Source organism: Numida meleagris, chromosome 2, assembly GCF_002078875.1.
Source record: "Numida meleagris isolate 19003 breed g44 Domestic line chromosome 2, NumMel1.0, whole genome shotgun sequence".
NCBI classification, from domain to species: Eukaryota; Metazoa; Chordata; class Aves; order Galliformes; family Numididae; genus Numida; species Numida meleagris.
The window spans coordinates 24,466,930-24,487,891 of record NC_034410.1 but is presented as its reverse complement, the minus strand read 5'-3'; the positions used below and the strand labels follow the sequence as shown (position 1 = coordinate 24,487,891).

Here is a 20,962-nt window from a genome sequence, read left to right as displayed (position 1 = left end):
AGCACTAATCTTAACAAACTCTTTGCTGAGGGTTAGACTGTTAATTATATTCCCAAAATGGTCTAGTTCTAATAAGTTAAAATGTTGAGCTCAGATCAAGTGGAATTTTCCTTCCTGTTGCTCTAGTTGATATTGAATGCAGCCTGAAGAAAAATCCCAGTAGAGAAGGAAATTAGAATTTAAGTAGTGCTCAACAAAAAAAAGTAATTACGAGGAGGCTATTTTGGAAAGCAGATTTTTACCTCTGAGTGTCAGTAATATGACTGACAGCAATTTATTGTTTTAATAAATTTCATATTAACTGTAGCACCATGACTGCAGAAGATGAAAGCCAGTCTTATTAGTAATTCATATTATTTATAATGTGAAGTTTGAAATACACTGTCTTTAAAACAGATAGAAATAGTTTTAAGTTTCTGACTTTGCTTCCTGATTGAGAAAGGTTATTTTTTTTTCCAGTAATCTTCAGGCATTGTCCTTTATCAAGGAGTAAAAAATTTAACAAAATCAAAATTGTCATACTACTGTAGATTCTATTTATTCTATTATCTACTTATAATGTCTGCACCAATGCCTATGAAGAAAGCTGCTGTGAAGCTGGTTAAAGGACACCAGTTACTGAAGAGAGAAGTGTATATTGTTTTTATCGTGATCATAAATGAGCGTTTGGAAAAATATTAACTTCACTCAGACTCCCATTAAGACAGCACGTGTATTAGCATAGCTCTAACATGTGGGTGAAGTTGAGAAGGAACAAATGATTTGTAATTGGAAGCATTCCTCAGAGTTATTGTCTTTGGAAAGTTCTGTCAGAAGCTGTCATAAATAGATATTAAATACTTTCCAAACAGAACAAAGGGACGTGGTTTATTGTTTCAGCTGAGAGAGGAGCCTGTATTTACCAAATGCCGTTTTTCAGAATGGAACAAGTTCCTCCATGATTTCAGGTTTAGCTTTGATGAAAGGAGCCAACATACTTAGCCTGGCCATGGCTGCCAACCCAGATCTCTGTGAGTGCATGTGTGAGAGAGATGGGGAGAAAGCACAGGAGGGAAGCACCATGGCAAAACATGAATATGCAGCTGTGCCCATGGGAAAAAACAAGCACCAAGCTCAGCAGCAGCTACAGCTGGCTTATGCATGCGTGTGCGTGCACCATTCCTAGCAGTAGCAGGGTGAGAGGGCATCTCTTGTGGACATGATCCCTGGCAGAGCCTACAGCTGCTCAGGCTGGAGGCCACAGCTGGGATCCCATTCCAGCAGTTGTCAGTCAGCTCATCCTGTCAGCATGTGGGTTTAGTGGGAGGAATGGTAATCACACTAGCATGTTTTAGGAAAGTCTTGCAGAATACTAAAAGGAGGAGTGGGAGATACTCTCGATGGGAATGGATAAAGGAGGAGAAAGAAGACAAGGCAATTGCTGTGCCACTTTCTGGACTTCCTTATCCCTACAAAGAAACCAACTTGCTCAAAGCCCGTTGAATCAAAATGCACTGACTTCAGTAGTCTCCTGATGAAGACTTAGAAAGTGGGGAGACAGCAGTAATCAACTATTTATGTTTTGTCAGTTTTCCAATCTGCCAGATCCCCTAGGGACGCTTTTGCCCTGGAAGCAGGGTGCACCACGGGGCAGTGGGTGTGCCCTGCTACAGCACTGAGACAGCTGGTACTGTTCTGCACTTCTAAAAACTGTTGCACATTCAGAATCTGAACTTCCATTAATACTTGAGCGATTGTGACCTGTCTACGGTAATGAAATTCAGTAGATGAAATTACTCCAGTTGGAAATGAGAAGGAAGTTTCTAAGTCAGTATAACCCTTCTGAAAATGTTGCTTTTTGTGTATATTATTTTCTAAAGAAATAGTATAGAGAATTTCCCTAAAATTCAGCTAACTGTTCACTTAAAGGACAGCAGTGCTTAAAATAGAGTTCGTAAAGAAAATTAAAGTCAAGACCAGTACTAGCTTAAGTTGTGTTATTCTTGGCCTTCTCTAACTTCCCTGCTGATGGGAAACAATAAAAATTGGTTTTGATCAGCTGTATTTAGAAGGACATCATGTTCAATTCCAAATTAATTCCGTGGGGGAACTGGATGTCCAGAAGATGGGCCTTTTGAGGAGAAAAAATAAAGCAGCTATGTACAAAACAGGCTAACTGTACCCTGGGATGCATCAGGCCCAGCAGTGCCAGCTGGGTGAGCTTGTCCTGCTCTGCTCTGCTGTGGCCTCACCTTGAGCACCACATGCAGTTTTGGGCACCGCGATATAAAAAGGACATAAAACTGTTGGAGGGCATCAAAGGAGGGATACAAAGGTGGTGAAGGGTCTAGAGAGAAAGGCATATGAGAAGTGCTTGAGTTCACTTGGTTTGTTCAGTGCGGAGCTCTGCTCTCTGTGCCAGCGACAGGGCCCGAGGGAACAGCATGGAGCTGTGTCAGGGCAGGGGCAGGTGGGGGTTAGGGAAAGGGTCTGCGCCAGAGGGCTGTGGGCATAGAACAGGCTGCCCAGGCAGTGGTCACATCACCAAGCTGCCGGAGTTCAAGAAGCATTTGGACAACGCTCTCAGGCATTGAGTTTGGATTCTGGGTGGTCCTGTGTGAAGCCTGGAGTTAGACTCAATGGTCCTTGTGGGTCTCTTTCAACTCAGGTTATTCTCTGATTCTATTATTCTAATTTTTGTTATATCAATAAAGAAATGCATCATTTTTGATAATCTCTATGCATACTGAGTTGGGACTCTGGTCCAAAGCCTTCATGAAAATAAATACAATTATTTAATTGTAAACTGTATCGAGGAATACTCTAAACTTTGTTGCTATGTCCTCTATTTTGGCAAGAGTTACATGCACAGAATGCACATTGAAGCTGTATGGATGTTGATAAAACCCTATTAGTTTCTCAACTCTGCTGAGTTACATATGCTTTCTGTTGTACCAGCTTTCTCTGATTTTTATCTGCCTTATGAGAATTATCTTTCTGATGCTGTATTATCTTACTGAATTATGAAAATGTGCTCTTTTTGAATAAGCATTAAATTTCTTAGCTATTCTTCGAATTATTGTATTGTTCTGTAATTATCCCAAACTATCCTATTTATAAGGAATTCTAAGTTGTCTTTGAATTTGCAGATCTTCATTGTATGAACCTTCTAGAAATAAAGTGAAAATGCATTTGATGCATGTTATTCGTAAGATGAGATCAAATTATGTTGGAATTCTTTGTGCCTATAACATTGTAGATTGCATTTGTTTTCACTAACTATAGTACTTGAATTTCCAGCTAAGCCTTAATCTTTGAAGAAATTGTTAGTACTGAGCATTTAGTATTCCTGCAGACCAGAAATAGTATGTGTTTAAACACACAAGTAGGCCCAGTGAGATCATGCTCAAGGTCCCTTGTTGTACCAGGGTCCTGGAGCAAATGAATGTTGGGATATCATAGTAGTTTTACTGGCATTTCTAAATAGAGCCATGTGGAGCCTGTTCACAACAGTGGTTGTAATCTGTGTGAAGTGCATGGAAGGAGAATGTTTATTTGTGATCAACTAATTGAATTTGTTCTACTTTGGAGAACTTTTAAGTACTTTAAGTTGCAACTGATTGGAAATTGTTACTACCTTCGCTACACAAAGTTTTAATCTGAGAATTACTTAGGTTAAATTGGATCTTAATAACATTCCGAAACAGTGATTTCAGAATGTATCCACCATTGCGTCAGGACTAGCATTTGTAGCACCAGTCTGGCAGGTACTCCAGTCAGTGAAGCTCAGACCTTCAAAGGGTTGTATCTGCCTGGCTCCTGCTTATACATCCAAGTGTCAGTTTTGAGAGGATCTGATGTTTGTTTTCTGTAGAAGATATGATGGATTTGTTAGAAACTTATTAAACCTACAAGAGCATTAGAAGCTCCTTCAAAGATAGCACTAAGAACAACAGTTATGATATGCAGTCAAAAAAAATGTTAGTCCTATGTTTAGAACATAAAGGTGGCTTGATTTCCAAATGAACATCTCTTTGGAAAGAAAAGGAGCAAAGGAAGCAAGTACCGTATTATTGAATAAAGTCAGAACCAAAGTCACGATTGGGAACAAATATATTTCAAATGGCTTTTTAACATCATTATCTACTCCAGCAACTTTTATCGCCAGGATGCTGATCTTGCTATTAGCCTGAAATTTCTGCTCTAAAACTGATTTTTTTTTCAACTTAAAATGCATATTTCTATAGCCCTAAACAATGAAGTGGACAGGTACTGTGGGGGAATTTGATTATGAAAAGAGACTATTGCATTAATAGTCTCCTTCCATGTTTTTTCCTCTAGGGTGAACAAGGTCCTATAGGTCCCTATGGTCCTCCAGGAGTCCCTGGCATTGGACAGCCAGGACCCAAGGTAAGTCTCAATTATACACACATCTGTTAAAGTGTTAACAATGTACAAACATTTTTTGGGTGAAAGTTCTCACTTACTGTTTTATGAAACACAAATTCTTTTAATCTAATTATAAAACGTGTATAATATTGACAGGCTTGCATGTTTACATAGGATTGAGGTAATTGGCTTGCCTTTTGCTCAATCCTAAGTTTTCGTTATGATTGTGCTGAAATATGTCAGACATAATGCCATTTAAATGAGGGTTGAATATGTGAGATCAGAGTCAAGCACTAATGAGTAAGCATATTTCAAGGCATAGAAATACATCTCAGTCATTGAAATACACAATCAAGTGACAGATTTGTCTTACTACATCTTCACTAGTGAACCAATATTCTTCTACTCTTTGCTGCTGGCATGAGGGCTGAAATACAATCTTGGATTCCAAGTGTTAACTGAAATGTATTTTCAAATGCTTCTAATTTATCTTTTATATTTGTTTTACTTCAAGAGATTATATGTGTTTGATTTCAGACCTTTCTGATGACATGATTAAGTCATCTATATATGTTTTTCTTTTCAGAAGCATCAAATTGAACTAAAACTGAACTTTCTAATTATTTTTCACAAGGGTTCTCAAGGTATAGAAGGTCAAATCGGACCTCCAGGACCTCCTGGAATTGGTGAGCCAGGAATAATAGTAAGTCATTGATACATCTATTGGAAGTGAAAATAAATAAGCCTTAGTGAGCTTATTTGATCAGCAGCAGCTGCTGTACTGATTCCATACACCCCTCCGCATAACCTAGAGCAAGAAGTGTATTTTTGGCTGTGCCAGCCCAATATTGCAACAGTAATTGTGTGTGGGTTACCAGAGTAGGAGAATTAAGTCATGTCCAAATGAGTTTTGGTGAAATAAAAAATTACTTGGTCCCCGTGAGCAAGATTACAGTTTTCAGTTTGCAGACAGATATGGAATTGTATGTTAATAGGTGTACTCCTACTTGTCTGAGATAAGAATATCTTTAAAAATAGTCTAAAATATGACTGTAAGAAGGTGAAAATCCTGGAGCTGAGATATTCCACAGCTTTTATCAGTAACATGATTTGCATAAAATACAAAGCTCCAAAATGATATGCTTTTACTTTTATCTTTAACTCCCAAGTTAGAGTAAGCTACCTTTAGCAAGCTTTGTGTAGCTCTGAGAAACAGTTCTCTTTTTCTTATAGCCTCCTTGTAAGGTATTTTGAGTTTTTATCAAAGGATTGCACTCTTTCTTTCATTGTTAAGAAGTGCTTGCTGGAGGGTTTTTTTTTCCTGCTGGTCGGAGTATAAAATGTATAGTTCTCTTATTCCGTTAAAAATCACAAAAAGATTGTTAATTAAGAAGCCACAAATGTAGATATCTGTTAGAATTCATTCTAATATTAGTTTTGAATTTCCCCTAGTGATAGTGAAAGACTTTTTTCCCACAAAAAAAAAAAATGAAGGGACATTTTAATTTAACCAAGATAATCCTTAAAAACTCTTCAGTACTTTTAATAATAAAAAGCTGGGTTTTGTGGTAGAACATAAATTACTACAAAAAGAAAAGAACAATTAGTATTTCTTTAAACCAAAATTGGCATTCTCTGGTTATGTATGTTAAGCCAGTCGTTTTGCATGGAAAAAAAAATTATGTTCAAATTAGTGATTGTCATTATTTCAGGTACATGAAATTATAGGGAATAAATTTCACAGCAGTAAATATCATTACTGTAATTTATTCCACAGTTTCATTTGGGTTTTAAAGATACTTTAATTAATGTTTAATGTCTTTAAACATTAATTATGTCGTTCAGACCATTTCAGCATTAGCTTCTTCTAATCTAAATCCTCCAATTATGGTTTACTATGATTTGTTTTAATTGCCTGGACTCAGCCAGCTGTTGTGAAAGTGTTGCTAGCTGTCAGTGTTGTAGGAGTTGCTAGGAGCTATATTAGCAAGTTAGAGAAAATGTCAGTAAGAAATGAAATGCTGATGTCATCTAATTTTTTTCTTTTCTTTTCTTACAGGGTCCACGTGGCCCTGATGGTCTGCCTGGTGAGAAAGGTGTTCCAGGAGAGGGTATTCAAGGCCAAAAGGTAGTTTTCTGGAAATTATTTTTTTAAAACATCGTGGGACAAATTTGCTGTAAAGTCTAAGCTATTTAAGAGCATTGGTTATTCCAGTGGTAGATCTTGGTCTTCTGAATCACTGTGCTCTCTGAATATCCCTCCTAGTTCAAAACTCTATCAAGATAATTACAAAAGATCTGCACAGTTCCTCTCAATTAAAGAAGTGTTTGTCTTATTTACTTGTTTAATAAGATATATTATTTTTGTTTGCATTAACGAGTAAGTTGTCTTCTAAAAACTATCTGTGTTCTTTATTAGAAGAAAACATTCAGGAACTGTTTTCTTTCTGTCATAGCATTTTGGGAAGATAAAAAATGTGTTATAGGAGTCTCTGTGGACAGTTACCTCATTAGGGGCATTTGTCAGTACATGTAAACATTCTGTTTTAAAAAATAAATAGAAACAAGAAAAGATTTATGGTTAAATTATGTCTGTACTTCTCATCAGAATGCCTCTGAGTGACTTCAGGATTCTCTAGAGCCTTGAACTACTAAATAAAGCAGATTTTTCTTCCTTTCATGGAAACGATCTTAGCCATTTCTTTGCACTGGAAGGTTCTGAACTGCTCTATCTACTTACAAAATGAACTTATTTTCACATTCTCAAAATGTACCTTCCCATTTCCTAGTGTTTTATTTTCTCCTTTTGAAGCTCTGTGTTCAACAACACAATGAATGCAGAGGAAGTTGTGAACTATAATTGAATTGCTTTTCTGTGCAACTAATAATTCCATTGACTGTTGTTTTTGTTTATTTGCAAAGGAATACTTTTTTCCTCATTATCCACATTGTGTTGGTCAGTTTGTCTTGGATGACCTTTATAAATTCCTTAATAGAGTTACAAAACTTTTACATGTTTCTAGGGTGAAAAAGGCTCTGAAGGCAAAGTTGGTCCAGTGGGACCGCCAGGTCAACCAATAAAAGGTGACAAGGTGAGACACAGGATATTTTCCTAATCATATTTATAGTTAGTTATATATGCAGTAAATTAATGATGAATTATTTACAAAACTACACAACAGTTGTGTGAATCTCAGGAATCTGTGCAAATCCTGGAATCTCAGGAACTTCTTTATACTATTTGATGTGGTTTCATACACTGTGCTTATCTGTACGAATAAATGAGTCTCAATGTTAACTGCAAGTACCAAGCACTGTATTCTGTGCAGTAGGGAGTATGAGGGAAGAAAAGGACTTTTCTACATAAATTTATTTCCAAAATATTGTATAAAATGTCTTCTGAATATTTTTAAAATATTAAACACTCTTTCAGTCATATAGTCTAATGGACCTGAGACTGGCAAAGAAACACTACAGCTTCTGAAATCTGTTAGTTTTTTGGTGCCCAGGCTCACAAAGAGGGATCTAGAGTAATTTTAATTTCCTTGACCTGAGGAGATTCCATCCTGTATATTGCGCACACCTGGAGGATGACTGATGAAAAATGCCCAAATGTCACGTAGATCAGATGCAGTGACCCAGATCTGCCTTCTCATGGTTTAGTGCTGTAGCCCTACTACTACTCCCCATTTCTTTCCTTCTATCTCAATATCTCCTGCTCTACTCACTATCCCACACTTAGGTTCAGTGAGGGGAGAGGATGGCAGTTCTGTCTGGAGTTAGTCAGCACAGAGTGCTTCTCAGATGTGGGGAGTTTGATTTAAACTTATTCATTTTGCTGTCCCATCAAATGAGTCTCTAAGATCTTCAGGATAACCCAAGCACTGTGGAATGGTCTGATTTGACCTATCTGTGAGTCACGATCAGTGAGCACCTCCCCGACCATCTTGCTCAAGGCCTTTGTTACAGAAAGGTTGGTTGCATGTGCAAGAGCAAGCTGTCTAATTCCCATGCCCATGTAGTAAAAATGCAGTGATGACCAGGGTAGAATGTGTTTGGAACCATTTCAGTAATTAAGATTTTCTGGTGTAAGTGAAACTAATTATTGTTTTCTGGGGACTGGTGTCACACATCCTGGATATCTTTGTGAGTCTGTGCCACTCCCAGTACCCATACCCTCCCAATACCTCCCCACCATAATTCCTCTATTCCCTCCTTAAGTACTGTACAAAATTTCTATAATACCACTTCACAACGATTTTTAAAAAATATTCACTAACTCCTCTGTTTACAGTCACAAGCTTTTCTTCTGAGTGTTGTGCAATAAACTGTATATTTCAATGCAAGAAAATCCTTAAAATCAATCCGTCTGCAAATATAAGCTACAGATCCTTCTAGCCTTCATTGTCTATTATAAATAAGGTAGTGTTTGAAGGAAGTCATACTTTTATTTGATCATTTGCTATAAGCAGACTTTAAGACATTCAAAATTCTCATTTAACTCAAATAGAAGCAGCACAATTCAAGATAATACAGCTTGGGGGACTACTACTCTGTTTAATTTAAGCATGTTAATCAGCTAACATGGTTTACTGCAATTTAGCTTTCTGAAATACTTTTTGTATAGGGCGAACGAGGCCAGGTAGGACCACCGGGCCCAGCAGGACCACCAGGAGTAGGTAATCCAGGAAGCCAGGTAAGTTTGAGTCAGGGACAGGCAGATGCTGAGCAGCAGATATGCTGGAGATAGCTAGCATGAGCTGAATCATGTATTTGTCTGTTTCATTCTTAAGTCAGAGGAAACTTATAAACAGCCTAGATGTATTGTGCGACCTGTCCTGCATTTCATCTAGTCTTTTCAAAGAGAGCCAGCCATGACTGAACACAGAACTGCCCCTGAAGTCCACCAATTCTGAATTTCAAGCTCTGCTGAAGCTTGAACACAGCCTTGAATAGGTAGATGCAGAATAACAGAAACGTCCAAAAAGATCTTTTGCTTTGTTTTTGGTTTTTATTTTGTTTTGTTTTTAGGAAAGAATATTAAAGTTCATGCTTACAACATTCTATACCAGTGAATCAGGTCTTACATGCAGATACTGAGACACTTCCCATTTGCTTTCTCCCTAAACAGTAATTCTAGTCATTACACTTGGATAAGGCTGTAAAATGCACAGAAAAATGACAGTGATGAAATAATATAATTGTAAGCTGAAAGATAGACTCATGGTTAATTTCAAATATAGAAGAAAATAATGCATTTTTGTTTTATAGGGTATACAGGGTCCACAAGGAAATCCTGGGGCAAAAGGATCTAAAGGTCTTAGTTTTCCAGGTCCAAAGGTAATGGTTAAGACATTATTTAAAAATGTGTGTCCTTCAGCCTACCATGGTGACCATGAGAGAGAACCAAAACAAAAGGTAGAAACACTAGGAGAGAGAAAAGAGCTAAAATATATTGAGTAGGCAACACTGCACCATAGCAAGAAGTAGAAAGAGAACAGGAAAGTAGGGTAAAGAATTACTGCTGCCTAAGTCCAGGCCTCTAGCAATATGATGTCAGGTAAGAACTGGGTGAGAGGAAAAAGGGAATTTGGCGAAGTATTCAGGAGATCAACTGGAATGAACTGATAAATTGTAAAGAGGATGTATGCTTTGTAATCACCTTGATTTACAAAAGGACCACAGTAGTCACTCCAGCTAAAGCAGAGAGAAGTACAGTTGTGTTGGTCTGGACATCACTTTGGCACATAAGTAGCAGTCACAGCAACAGTGTTTAATAGTAAGGTAGGGAAAAATAGGTAGTTCTTAAACATGTTAAACATGAAAACATTTTCCTTACTGTGAAAACCAATCCAAAAAACTTAACTGGAAAATTAAATTCCTGTTTCTTTGGAAAGAACTAGTTTTAGAACGACCGGAAGGAAGAATCGCAAGGGCAAAACTTTTCTCTTAAACGGAAGTTATGTTTTTTCTTTATTTGGAATTATTTTTCAGTGAAAGAAGAGTCTTTGATATATCAGTATAAAATAGAAAATACAATGTACTTAAATTAATTAGAACAAGAAGAGGGAAGTTGGAATTATTTACTTATGCTTTTTCCACACTGCAGGGCTGAATAAAATAGATGCAGTCCTTCAAGTTGCTGGAGTTTTGACAGAAAAGAACATTCCAGTCAAAAATGTCTTGGCTGAAAATTTGACCATCTCTATATGTAAAGAAGTTATTTAAATAATACAAGTAATGAATGAAGTTAGATTGTACTCCTTGTCAAACAGAAGTGTTTTTTGTTATTAGGGTCAACCAGGTGAACGTGGACAAAAAGGAGAACCAGGACTCCCAGCAGTTGGAATACGAGGGCTAAAAGTGAGCCTGTTTTTAACTGTTTCTTACAGTGTCTTCTGATTTTTTTTCCCAGGTTACTCATGAACAAAGTAGAAGATTTTTTTTCTATAAATTAACTATGATCAAAAATATGAGATATAGATATTCCTGTAACTCCATATTTTTACTCTTTAAAATCAAAATATTCTTCTAATGTTCTCACACTCCTAAAACCATTACTGCAGCCATAATGGAAAGAGTTCGTTCCCATCTTTTCTAAGCTAGAGAGATATCTCTATGGCCTGTTAGAAAGACTGCCACTACCTCTATTGCTCTAAAATGACTGGAAAGAAAAGCAGCCCTATTTGACAGTGGTGCTGATACTGCTTATATATTAGAAGAGATGGTAAGCGTTTACCACCAGATTTGACATCAGCTGCCATTTTAAAAGCTGTATACCAGGACCTTGCCATTTCAAATAGGAATTCCCCCAAAACTGGGTAAAATGACATGGATATTTTGAGCTTGGTGATTTTTTTCATGGAAGAAGCACTTGTTCCTATAGATATTTTCAACTCTTTGTAGCAAGGCCTATCTTAGAAGCAATGTCTAGAGCAGTTTATACAACAAGTGAGGTAGTCTTCAATCCCCACCTTCATTTATGGAACAAACCACTCTGTGAGCATCATCCAACTCATGCAATGCAATATATTCAGATAAACCAAAGACTATAATGTAGATTCACAAGAAAAGTGATTAGTTTGGACTGGTTTTTTAGACTGAGAAATCCTTCAGTCCCAAATGTTTGACTGCAAGAAAATTGCATTTTTATGATGTTAACATTGTGCACAGAATAACAGTCTTTTCATCCATATTTTTACTTGCTGAATAAATGTAAATTTATTTAATACAAAACTAAAGTTTAAGAAGTAGGTGGAAGGCTTTAGGAGAAATTCAAAGTACTTATCTTTTGGATATATGGAATATTTAACTTACTGGGAATAACCACCTTTGCCTGAGTAAAAATATTGTATCTAATGAATTAACATTCTAACTCACTGTTAGAACTGTTTTACAGAATAAAATAATTTACTGATGTATGCAGATACAATTATTTATTCTTCTCTAAGGGAGATAAAGGCCTACCAGGAGACCGAGGAGAGAGAGGAGTTCACGGAAACCCTGGGAATCCAGGGAAAAAGGTAAGAAAATGTTTTTTCCTGCATATAAAAGCCTTTGACAAAAGAACAACAAACTCAGCCTTCATTACTTTACAGATATTCAGTGACAAGCAGTTCATCCTGGGGGGTGGCATGTGCCAGTAGATTTGTCAGGGAAAAGGGAGTGTGATAGTTCAGATGTTTCCAACAAATTTTGTTAACAGCGACTGCCATCTCAATATGCAGCTGTTTTATCTGTCCTGCCTTCTGTGGGCTGCTGACTTCCATTAATTTTCACAGTCTTCACAACAGATAGCTTGTGTCTTACAGTTTGTTCAGATTTTTCCTGACGCAAAGAAGTCAGGCTAAATTGATGTAATCTACGGTATCTAGAAGAGTTGTGAGCTGTGGCTGAAGTCTTTCAGCATGGTACCTAAACTGCCATAAACAGCACAAACCCAAGCTCCTTGTTTCCAAGCAAAATTCAGAGATTTTAAGAGAATCTCAGGTGTGTTACAAGAAAGCTTAATAAATTCAAAATGATGGAAAGAAGTTTAGAGGACAGCAAAGCAGAGTGATCTATATAGTCAATTTAGCGCAAGTTAAATGGAGGTTTTTAATTTTACTTCATCTAAAGAGAATGAGCTGCTGAGTGAGCAAAACTCATTGCTTTGGCTAGCTGTTGAATGGCTGCTGACAGTCCAGGGACCTTCAAATTCTGCTGCTGTGCAGCTTTGTAGGAGGGTAGCACCCGACCAAAGTATTGAACTGATGAACATGATTCAGGGTAAGCAAATCAACGTTTTTTTGACTGTAAATCTTTAATCAGAAAGTATCTGAATAGCTGTAATTAACACCTATTAAGGATGCAACTTCATGTTTTTTTCAGCTGCAAGGGCAGTGCAAATACCAGTTTGAAAAAATAGAGATTGAGGCATTAAACCTTCCACTGCAGATAAATATGTGGTATTTGTGTTACTTTGAAAAAAAAAAAAAATGGAAATCGCCTACTGTTAAAGTTCTTTGAAATGAACCTCATGGTGTAGCAGGAGGATACAACAGAATTGAGAGTAAAGGTTGAGTTAAAGTTACAGTTATCTTTTGTACTTGACAATGCTGATTTTTTCTTTCATATACTGTAATTATTCTGATGATCATCTTGGTATTATCACCTTCAATGTCAGAACTCATTATAACTGAATATGTTAGCACTGAGCAGCTACCTTGTGTATTCAGGACAATGCAAAGAACAGTTTGATGTCTGCAGGGAAGACTGGGCATAAAGATGTTATGGCATTTTTCTGCCGGTGGGAAGTTGTCTTGCAGAAATGGGAGCCTCAGGGATGCTAAACAACAGCAGGCTCTGAATCTGTACTACCATGTCTGTCAAGAGCTCAAATCAAAGATGAATGTTTAAACTTCATTTTAATCTCATTTTCACTTTCTGAATTACCTGAAATCATTCTAATACACTAATCTGGTTGATATTATGCAAAAAAAAAAAAAGAAAATTTTCCTAGATAATTTTCCTAAACATAATGTAATATGTGGATTATTTGTGAATTAATTAATGTTTCTGGCTAATATTTGCAGCCTAGATTAATCTTTGCTTGCAAAATTGCAAGAAATTATTGCTGCTAACTAATTGCTGCTAAAATTTAATTGTTGCTAAAAAGTTGTTTGTATCAGAATTGGTGAAAAAAGACCATTTCTAATATTTTGCAAACATTTATCATCTTCATATGAGGATATGCATGGAATGTGAATGCAGGAGGTTTGAAGTTGGGGGGTAAGAAGATAGGATATTTTTCTATCCCAGATTTTTAAATGACATTTCTGGAGAAGGTAATTTTGCAAGCTTTCTTTCTTCTATGTCCAATAATTGATTGGAACAATGAAAATAATTAAATAAACATTAACTGTCTAATCTCTCTAAGGGGGAAAAAGGAGATCAAGGTCCAAGAGGCCCTGATGGACCCCCTGGCAAAGGAGACATAGGCCAAAAGGTATGGTTAAGCATGCACACTTGAGAAGGACCTGGTTTATAATAGTTCAGATTCCAGCAATTTTTTTTCATTCATTATATCTTAAATAGCAAGTGCATTTTATGTTATGATTTAAAAGAACTTAGAGGGCAATATTCTCCTTAGCCTGAACAAGTGCAGGAAAATCAGACCGTAAATATAGATACTAAATTAATTGTATAGTGGAGATTCTCTAAAAATTTAGTACAGAATTTTCATCAAATTTAGAAGGAGATGAATTCTGGAATACTGCATCCAGGCCTGGGACACCGAACACAAGAATGACACGGAGCTGTTGGAACAGCTCCAGTGGAGACCATGAAGACAAGCAGAGGGCTGGAGCACCTATCCTATGCAAAACGGTTGAGGGAGCTGGGCTTGTTCAGCCTGGAGAAGAGAAGGCTCTGGGAAGATCTCATTATGGCCTTCCAGTGCTTAAAAGGAGCTTATAAACAGGAGGGAGACAAACTTTTTTCATGGTCTGATAGTGATAAGACAAGGGAGACAGACTTTAAGCTAAAAGGGGGGAGATTTAGATTAGATGTTAGACATAATTTTTTTTACTTGGACAGTTTTGAGGCACTGGAACAGGTAGCCCAGAAAATCTGTGGATGCCCCATTCCTGGAAGCATTCAAGGCCAGGTTGGATGGGGCCAGAGGCAGCCTGATCTGGTGGTTGGCAACCCTGCCCACAGCTTGAAACTAGATGGTCTTTAACATCCCTTACAACCTAAGTCATTCTGTGATTATCTCAGCATGCTGATATGGAAAGAGGAGAAACTAAGGTAAAGGATGTGACTAATTAGGTATCTAAATATGAAATTAAAAGCCTGGAAAGATGTATGAGTAAACAAAAGTTTTTATTTCTCATCTAGTTAAATTTAAGACATTTGGAGCAGATTCTAAAACTGAGTGGGATTTCAGATTGAGTGAGGCATCTAAATACCTTTCTAATTGTGGGCATCATCCAGCTGTGAATGAAACTTTGCTTTGATTTAAACCAAAGCTTTGCTTTCTTCAGGGTGACCCAGGAGAAAAAGGATCACAGGGACCAATTGGTTCTAAAGGAGAACAAGGCCTAGCTGGACCAAAAGTAAGCTTCTTCTTTCAGGGCAACCCTTCACTTTGCATTTCATACAAAAATCTATGGGATATATTTAAAGTACAAGTTTCTCAAGTGTACGATGCTTTGAAAAAGCAGAAAAAATTACATTGTTTGTCCTGTTTGTCCTGAATGAAATAAGAGTCATGAGGAGAGAAAGAACGGGAAAATGTGTAATTATAAACTTTATAGCTATGCTCGAGCACTGAGAAGCTAAATTAAAATTGTCAGAGTGATTCTAATAATAAACACTTTGCAAATTTTGACTTGGAAACATTAGCTTTATATAGAGAGAGTATTGTGTGTGTAGTAAGTATCACTCTGAACGGTGAGTAAATTGAAATAATGCAAGCGTTCTGGTTATTATTCTGGCTTAGTAGGTCAGACACAAAAAGTTGATTACCATTTAAAAAAATCAAGTATACCGTTAAACCAACAGTTATTTAAAACTTGAAAACTGGACCACCTTCCACAAGAGCAGCAAGTTGATTTATGTTTTTTTCCCAAATATAATCAATTTTTACTTAAAGTTTTACAGATGTTTTTATAATATAACATTTTGAAAATATATTAAAAAATTGCTACTTGTGCAGAAAATTATATTGTTTAAATGTCAGTTATACTATTTTGTAACAGGGTGAACCAGGAGAGAGAGGGCCACCTGGTATTGCTGGATCATCTATTTTGGGGCCTCCTGGACCAAAGGTGATTATCTAGTATGCATCTGCTGGAGACCAGAGACTGAAAATTTTCTAGTGCACATTTCTGTCAAAGCTGAAGGAATGTGAATTAAAGAAGTTAAAATTTCTTTTTGTAGTAACAAAGCTGAGTGCTTTTTAGAGGTCAGGAGTACTGAAAAGTACCAAAAATTAACGTAGTGTTTTGTGGCCATTTAACATGGTGTTGGACTTAGTGGGTGTTACTGCTTCTTAAAGTCAATTGTAAAAAAGGGTTTGGTCCCTACTTTGAAATTAATCACTTTCAAGTCCTCTTATTTCTCATTTTCTCATGCATTTTTTTTTCTTGGAAAGTCTAAAGGCTTCCAGAATGCAGCAGTGAGCCCCTGCAGGAATGTGTTTTTGCATGGTTCCAGGAGTTATATGCTGAACTAGAAGATTTTAGGAAGTGAATGTTTGTGCATGAATCTTTGTATGTCACTTCCAAGTCAACAACTGGACTGTATATAGTACTTTAAATGAAATGTAATATACCAGATAGTTAGAGCTACATCCCCTTCATTTTATCTATGGCAAAAATGTACTTGAACTGGATGGGACTTGTCCTTCTGAGTAAGATACGCTGATTTAGCAACAGTAGAACTAACCTTGAAGGTTTTGAAAACATTTGAATATTCACAACCTCCCCATTTTTATTTTATAAACAAAATATTGGCTGTTTTTATAATATTAACTTCAGCATTAATTGATGCTCTTCAGCTTTGGTATAGTAATCACTAATGGACATTCAATGACTCAAGACATTTCATCCCGTTTTCTTCTTCCCTAAGTATATATTTGCACCTACTCACATGCACATTTAGGTATTGTATACTCAGTGTACTTAACAGCCTGGCAACACCACATCACAGAGGGCTAGGTTGTGGTTTGAACTTGTTTGTGTACAGATGAGGTAGGAAAGAGAGGACAAGCTCAAGGTACAGCTGCAGTAAAAATGCAACTACTGAGAAGAAAGAAAGGAGTGTGAGGTGCTCATATCTGTTATTTTAGATTAAAATCATAATAATTTGCAAAACATTATGTCAAGAAAATATAAGTGATGTGCTGTAACATATGACTTGCATGAAGACAGGTTTCAGGACACCAGTCAGCCTTCTTGACCTAGTGTCATTTTCTTAGTTACTGTGACATTTTTGTTTAGACCAGTAAGTCATTTGTATGACATTCTTGCTAAAAAATAATAACTTTGTAGACTTTATTGCCCTTTCCACTCTAATTAGATCAGTTTGGTACAGTTCATTACACCTTCATAGCAGAATAGCCACAATAAAAATTCACTGGAGCCTGTAGCAGTTTTCGGATTATTTACTAACTTCTGTATCAGGCTTTTATGTGCAGAAACTAGTACCTCAGTGTAAGTAGTTTGAGTATTTATAAAGTATAAGTTGATTTTTAGAATATATAAAAATCTTTGCCTATTTAGCTCCATGATAATTTCTTTGTTTAAACAAACTTCTCTTGTGTTTCTGCCAACTGCTTAAAAATATAGTAGGGTGTACAGGTCTGTATTCTCTCTGCATTGTGGAAAGTACAATGTTTTACTAGTATTCATGTTCTTGGAACATCCTGGTATCTGAAGTAGTGAAGCCAGGCATAAATTTGTTCGGTGAGGAAATTGCATGTTTTTCAGTCCTGGGAGTTGTCATGGTCTGAGGTCTCTTTAGTATATCTCTAAGTATTTAATGTAATAGTAGGTCTACGTCTAACTCCTGAACAGCTGTGGTTATGTGTATTGGAAATTTATTTTAAGCTACACCCACGTTTGGGGATTAGATTTTCATTTCCCTAGACGGCTATTATGCTGTTACTAATATGGAGACAGTATGATTAGATAGCGGTTTTACATCATATTCCTCTCTCATGGTTACAGTTGCTGCATGGTTTTGATAGAACCTTTGATCTACATTCCCTAGTGAATGTTCTGAAACACTGACTTTCTCAATACTGTTAAAAATAGCAGAAGTTTCACTGAAAACCAAAATTTTCTTTTCACGATGCTTAATGTAATGTGAAAAATCTTTTGCCATAAATTAAACATCAGAAGGAGCCCAAGAGTTGGCATGAGAAAAGTGAAATCTAAGCCTCTTTGCTTTCCAGGAAAGTCACTGGCAGAGGTAAAATTACCAGCAGTTATTCTGGGTAATATCTGAAGAAAAACTCAAGTTTCTTCCTGGGTCTTTGTAAAATTCAGTCTGTAGAGTTTGCAGCTTTGAGATGCTGTGCCATTGCATCTGTAGCCTTTCTAAATGTACCCTGTCTGTACCATCACTTTTAATTTCTTTGCTGTCCTCTGTGCTGTGGCAGGAACAAGGTTATATCAGCCTTTCACCAACCTGTGCTAGCTTGCGGTAGTAGGAACTTCCTATAGAAGTATTGATTTCATATTACCTAGCTCAGCAATGATCGTGTCAGTGTCATAAAGAATGGAATACTTGTTCTTTTCTGTAAAACTTCAAATATTAATAATGAAAATAATGAACGTGTCTTTGGTTTTATTTCTCTTTGAATAGGGAGATCGAGGAGACACGGGGCCAGCAGGAGAAGATGGACCTCCTGGACATTCAATAATGGGACCAAGGGTAGGACTTTTGAGACAAATTTGGAAAGCAAAGAAACCTGAGACTTGTGCAAAGCTTTTGTGAAAATGCAGAAACTGCCTGAGCAGCATTTTTATGCCTGGTGATGTCTATGAAAGTGAAAGCTATGGGCACAAGGTTTATGTTTACATTCTTTTTTTATTTTTTTTAAGAGCATAGAAGAAACTGTCTCTACATTGCTGCTATATGAAATGACTTTAAAACGTGCCCTGGAAAGGAAAGTAGTGTCAATGAATTAAGCATGTCATCAGTGACAAGAATGGCACCTGCCTTATTGCCAGTACACCGACTCACTGTGAGTCACTGGGATTATATTATCCAGATATCACAAAACTGTGAGAAGCAGTAATCATAGGTACGCTCCTGAGCCATCTCTATTGTATTTCTCATGCAGCCATTAAAAATGAAAAAAAACAAACAAAACAACACACAAACAACTACGTAATCTGGGCTAAAGAGCTGTCTCTCACAGCAGATTTGGCAGTAGATTTATGATTTAAGTAGATTCATAGTTATGTTACTCATGGCAAAACTAGCTACCTGACAAAATCCCAGTTTTTAAAGAAGAGAATGTGTTAACGTATATTTGGTTTTTACAATGGTCTGCTAAAAGGTTAAATGAAAACATCTGTTTGGCAGGTTTTTTACTACACTGGAATTAAAAGTAAAAATGGAGATGAACTCATAATCTATTATTGTAATAGAGGCCCTGGAGTATGTCCAAGGAAGGGCAGAGAAGCTAGTGAAGGGTCTAGAACACAAGTCTTAAGAGGAGCAACTGAGGGAACTGGGATTCTTCAGTCTGGAGAAGGGGAGGCCCAGGGAAGACCTTACCACTCACCACAACTACCTGAAAGGAGGTTGTAGCGAGCTGGGAGTTGGTCTCCTCTCACAGGTGATAGGATGAGAGGTAAGGGCCTTAAGTTGTGCCAGTGGAGGTCCAAGCTGGATATTAAGAAAAATTTTTTTCTCAGATAGAGTGGTGAGGCATTGGAACAGGCTGCCCAGGGAGGTGGTGGAGTCCTTATCCCCATAGGCATTCAAAAAGTTTGTAAATGTGGCACTGAGGGACAGGTGGGCATGAGGGGTGAGGGGCAGGCATGGTGGTGATGAGTTGACAGTTGGACTAGATGATGATCTTAGTGGTCTTTTCCATACTTAATGATTCTAAGTTTCTATGATTCTATGAACTAACCTTCCATCAGTCTACAGTAGAGTCCATTTACCTTTCTCGGTTCTCTAGCTCTGAGCGAAGGGATGTGCACTGCTCCCTGTGTGGCCATATGCATGCCATGCTTAGTTGTGGGGTGGATGTGTGACTTACTAGTATCAACAAGGAATTCCAATTGGTTAGGCAGTCACTTAGAAACATCTTTAGTACAAACTGCCAGTGTACCTTGAGAGACACATTGAAGTATTGAGTTTTCTTTTGTGATAAGTGAGAATAAAGAGCTGGCTTCAACAAACATGATGAAGGCTGAGGTACTCAACAAGTTCTTTGCCTTGGTGACAGTCAGACCTCCCATATTTCTCATGTACCTGAATCTCTAGGTCAGGGCTAGGGGAACAAAATCCCTCCCACTGTAAGAGAAGAGCAAGTCAGAGACTACCTTATGAGACAACATGTAAAAGTCTATGGGGCTGGATGACGTGCATCCCAGGGTCCTGAAAAAACTGGATGATATGGTTGCCACACCATTCTCCATCATATTTAAAAAATCATGGCTCTCAGGCAAAGGCCCTGGTGACTGGAAAAAGAGAATCATCACTTCCACTTTAAAGAAACAGAGAGAGGAAGAGCTGGAAAACAGCAGGCCAGTAAGCCTCATGTCTGTGCCTGGGAAGATAATGGAACAGATCCTCCTGGAAGATATGTTAGGGCACATGCAAGATGAGGAGGTGATGTGAGATAGCCAGCATGGATTCACCAAGGGCATATCATGCCTGACCAGTCTGGTGGCATTCCTACAATGGACTGACTGCTTCAGTGGACAGTGGAAGGGTAACTGATGAGATCTACGTGGACTTGTGCAAGTCCTTTGACACAATCCCATGTGACATCACTATTTCTACATTGGAGAGATATAGATGTAAAGGGTGGACAATTCAGTGGATAAAGAAAAGGTTGGATTGTCACAGCCAAAGGATTGTTATCAATGGCTCTATGCCCAGGTGGAGGCCTTTTAATATGTTATGTTATGATTATCTGGTTACCCACACAATGCCTGATTTATTATTTTGTATTTAGGGTAATCCAGGACCACCTGGACCAGCTGGACCCCGTGGAGAAAAAGGCGAAGGCCACAAAGGTGAAGCTGTGAGTATATGTTTAATTCTTTACTGTTTATTGCTCATAATTACATTCTGTGCTTAGTGTTATACTAAAATGAAAATTTCTTTGTACACTCAATATTTAGTCAGTTAAGTGTAACTAAACTTCTCTTTCATCCTTCACCAACTTTAAATATCTCAGATTTGTTCTAACGTCCTTTCCTGTCCTGGATACAGTACTAGTTCTACAGACAACCAGTATTGGGCATAAACTGAACTGCTTTTGTTTCAGCATCATGAAAGGGATTTTATGTAATTTCCTTAAAGTCTTCATGGCTGCTCATATGTATTTACTGTTATTATTGCTTTGAGTTCCTCCCTC

General features: G+C 37.4%; 1 protein-coding gene across 3 annotated transcripts in view; it reads left to right on the top strand.

The window, feature by feature from the left end:
- COL28A1 (collagen type XXVIII alpha 1 chain) overlaps positions 1 to 20,962 on the top strand; it is a 71,930-nt gene that overhangs the window by 26,356 nt on the left and 24,612 nt on the right. For all 3 annotated transcript variants that reach the window (XM_021388204.1, XM_021388203.1, XM_021388205.1), the window contains 13 exons: positions 4,321 to 4,389; positions 5,003 to 5,071; positions 6,428 to 6,496; positions 7,392 to 7,460; positions 8,996 to 9,064; positions 9,640 to 9,708; positions 10,663 to 10,731; positions 11,820 to 11,891; positions 13,787 to 13,855; positions 14,895 to 14,966; positions 15,612 to 15,680; positions 18,223 to 18,291; positions 20,558 to 20,626. In XM_021388204.1, coding sequence (XP_021243879.1) covers positions 4,321 to 4,389; positions 5,003 to 5,071; positions 6,428 to 6,496; positions 7,392 to 7,460; positions 8,996 to 9,064; positions 9,640 to 9,708; positions 10,663 to 10,731; positions 11,820 to 11,891; positions 13,787 to 13,855; positions 14,895 to 14,966; positions 15,612 to 15,680; positions 18,223 to 18,291; positions 20,558 to 20,626 — 903 coding nt within the window. The remainder of the gene's footprint in view (positions 1 to 4,320; positions 4,390 to 5,002; positions 5,072 to 6,427; positions 6,497 to 7,391; positions 7,461 to 8,995; positions 9,065 to 9,639; positions 9,709 to 10,662; positions 10,732 to 11,819; positions 11,892 to 13,786; positions 13,856 to 14,894; positions 14,967 to 15,611; positions 15,681 to 18,222; positions 18,292 to 20,557; positions 20,627 to 20,962) is intronic.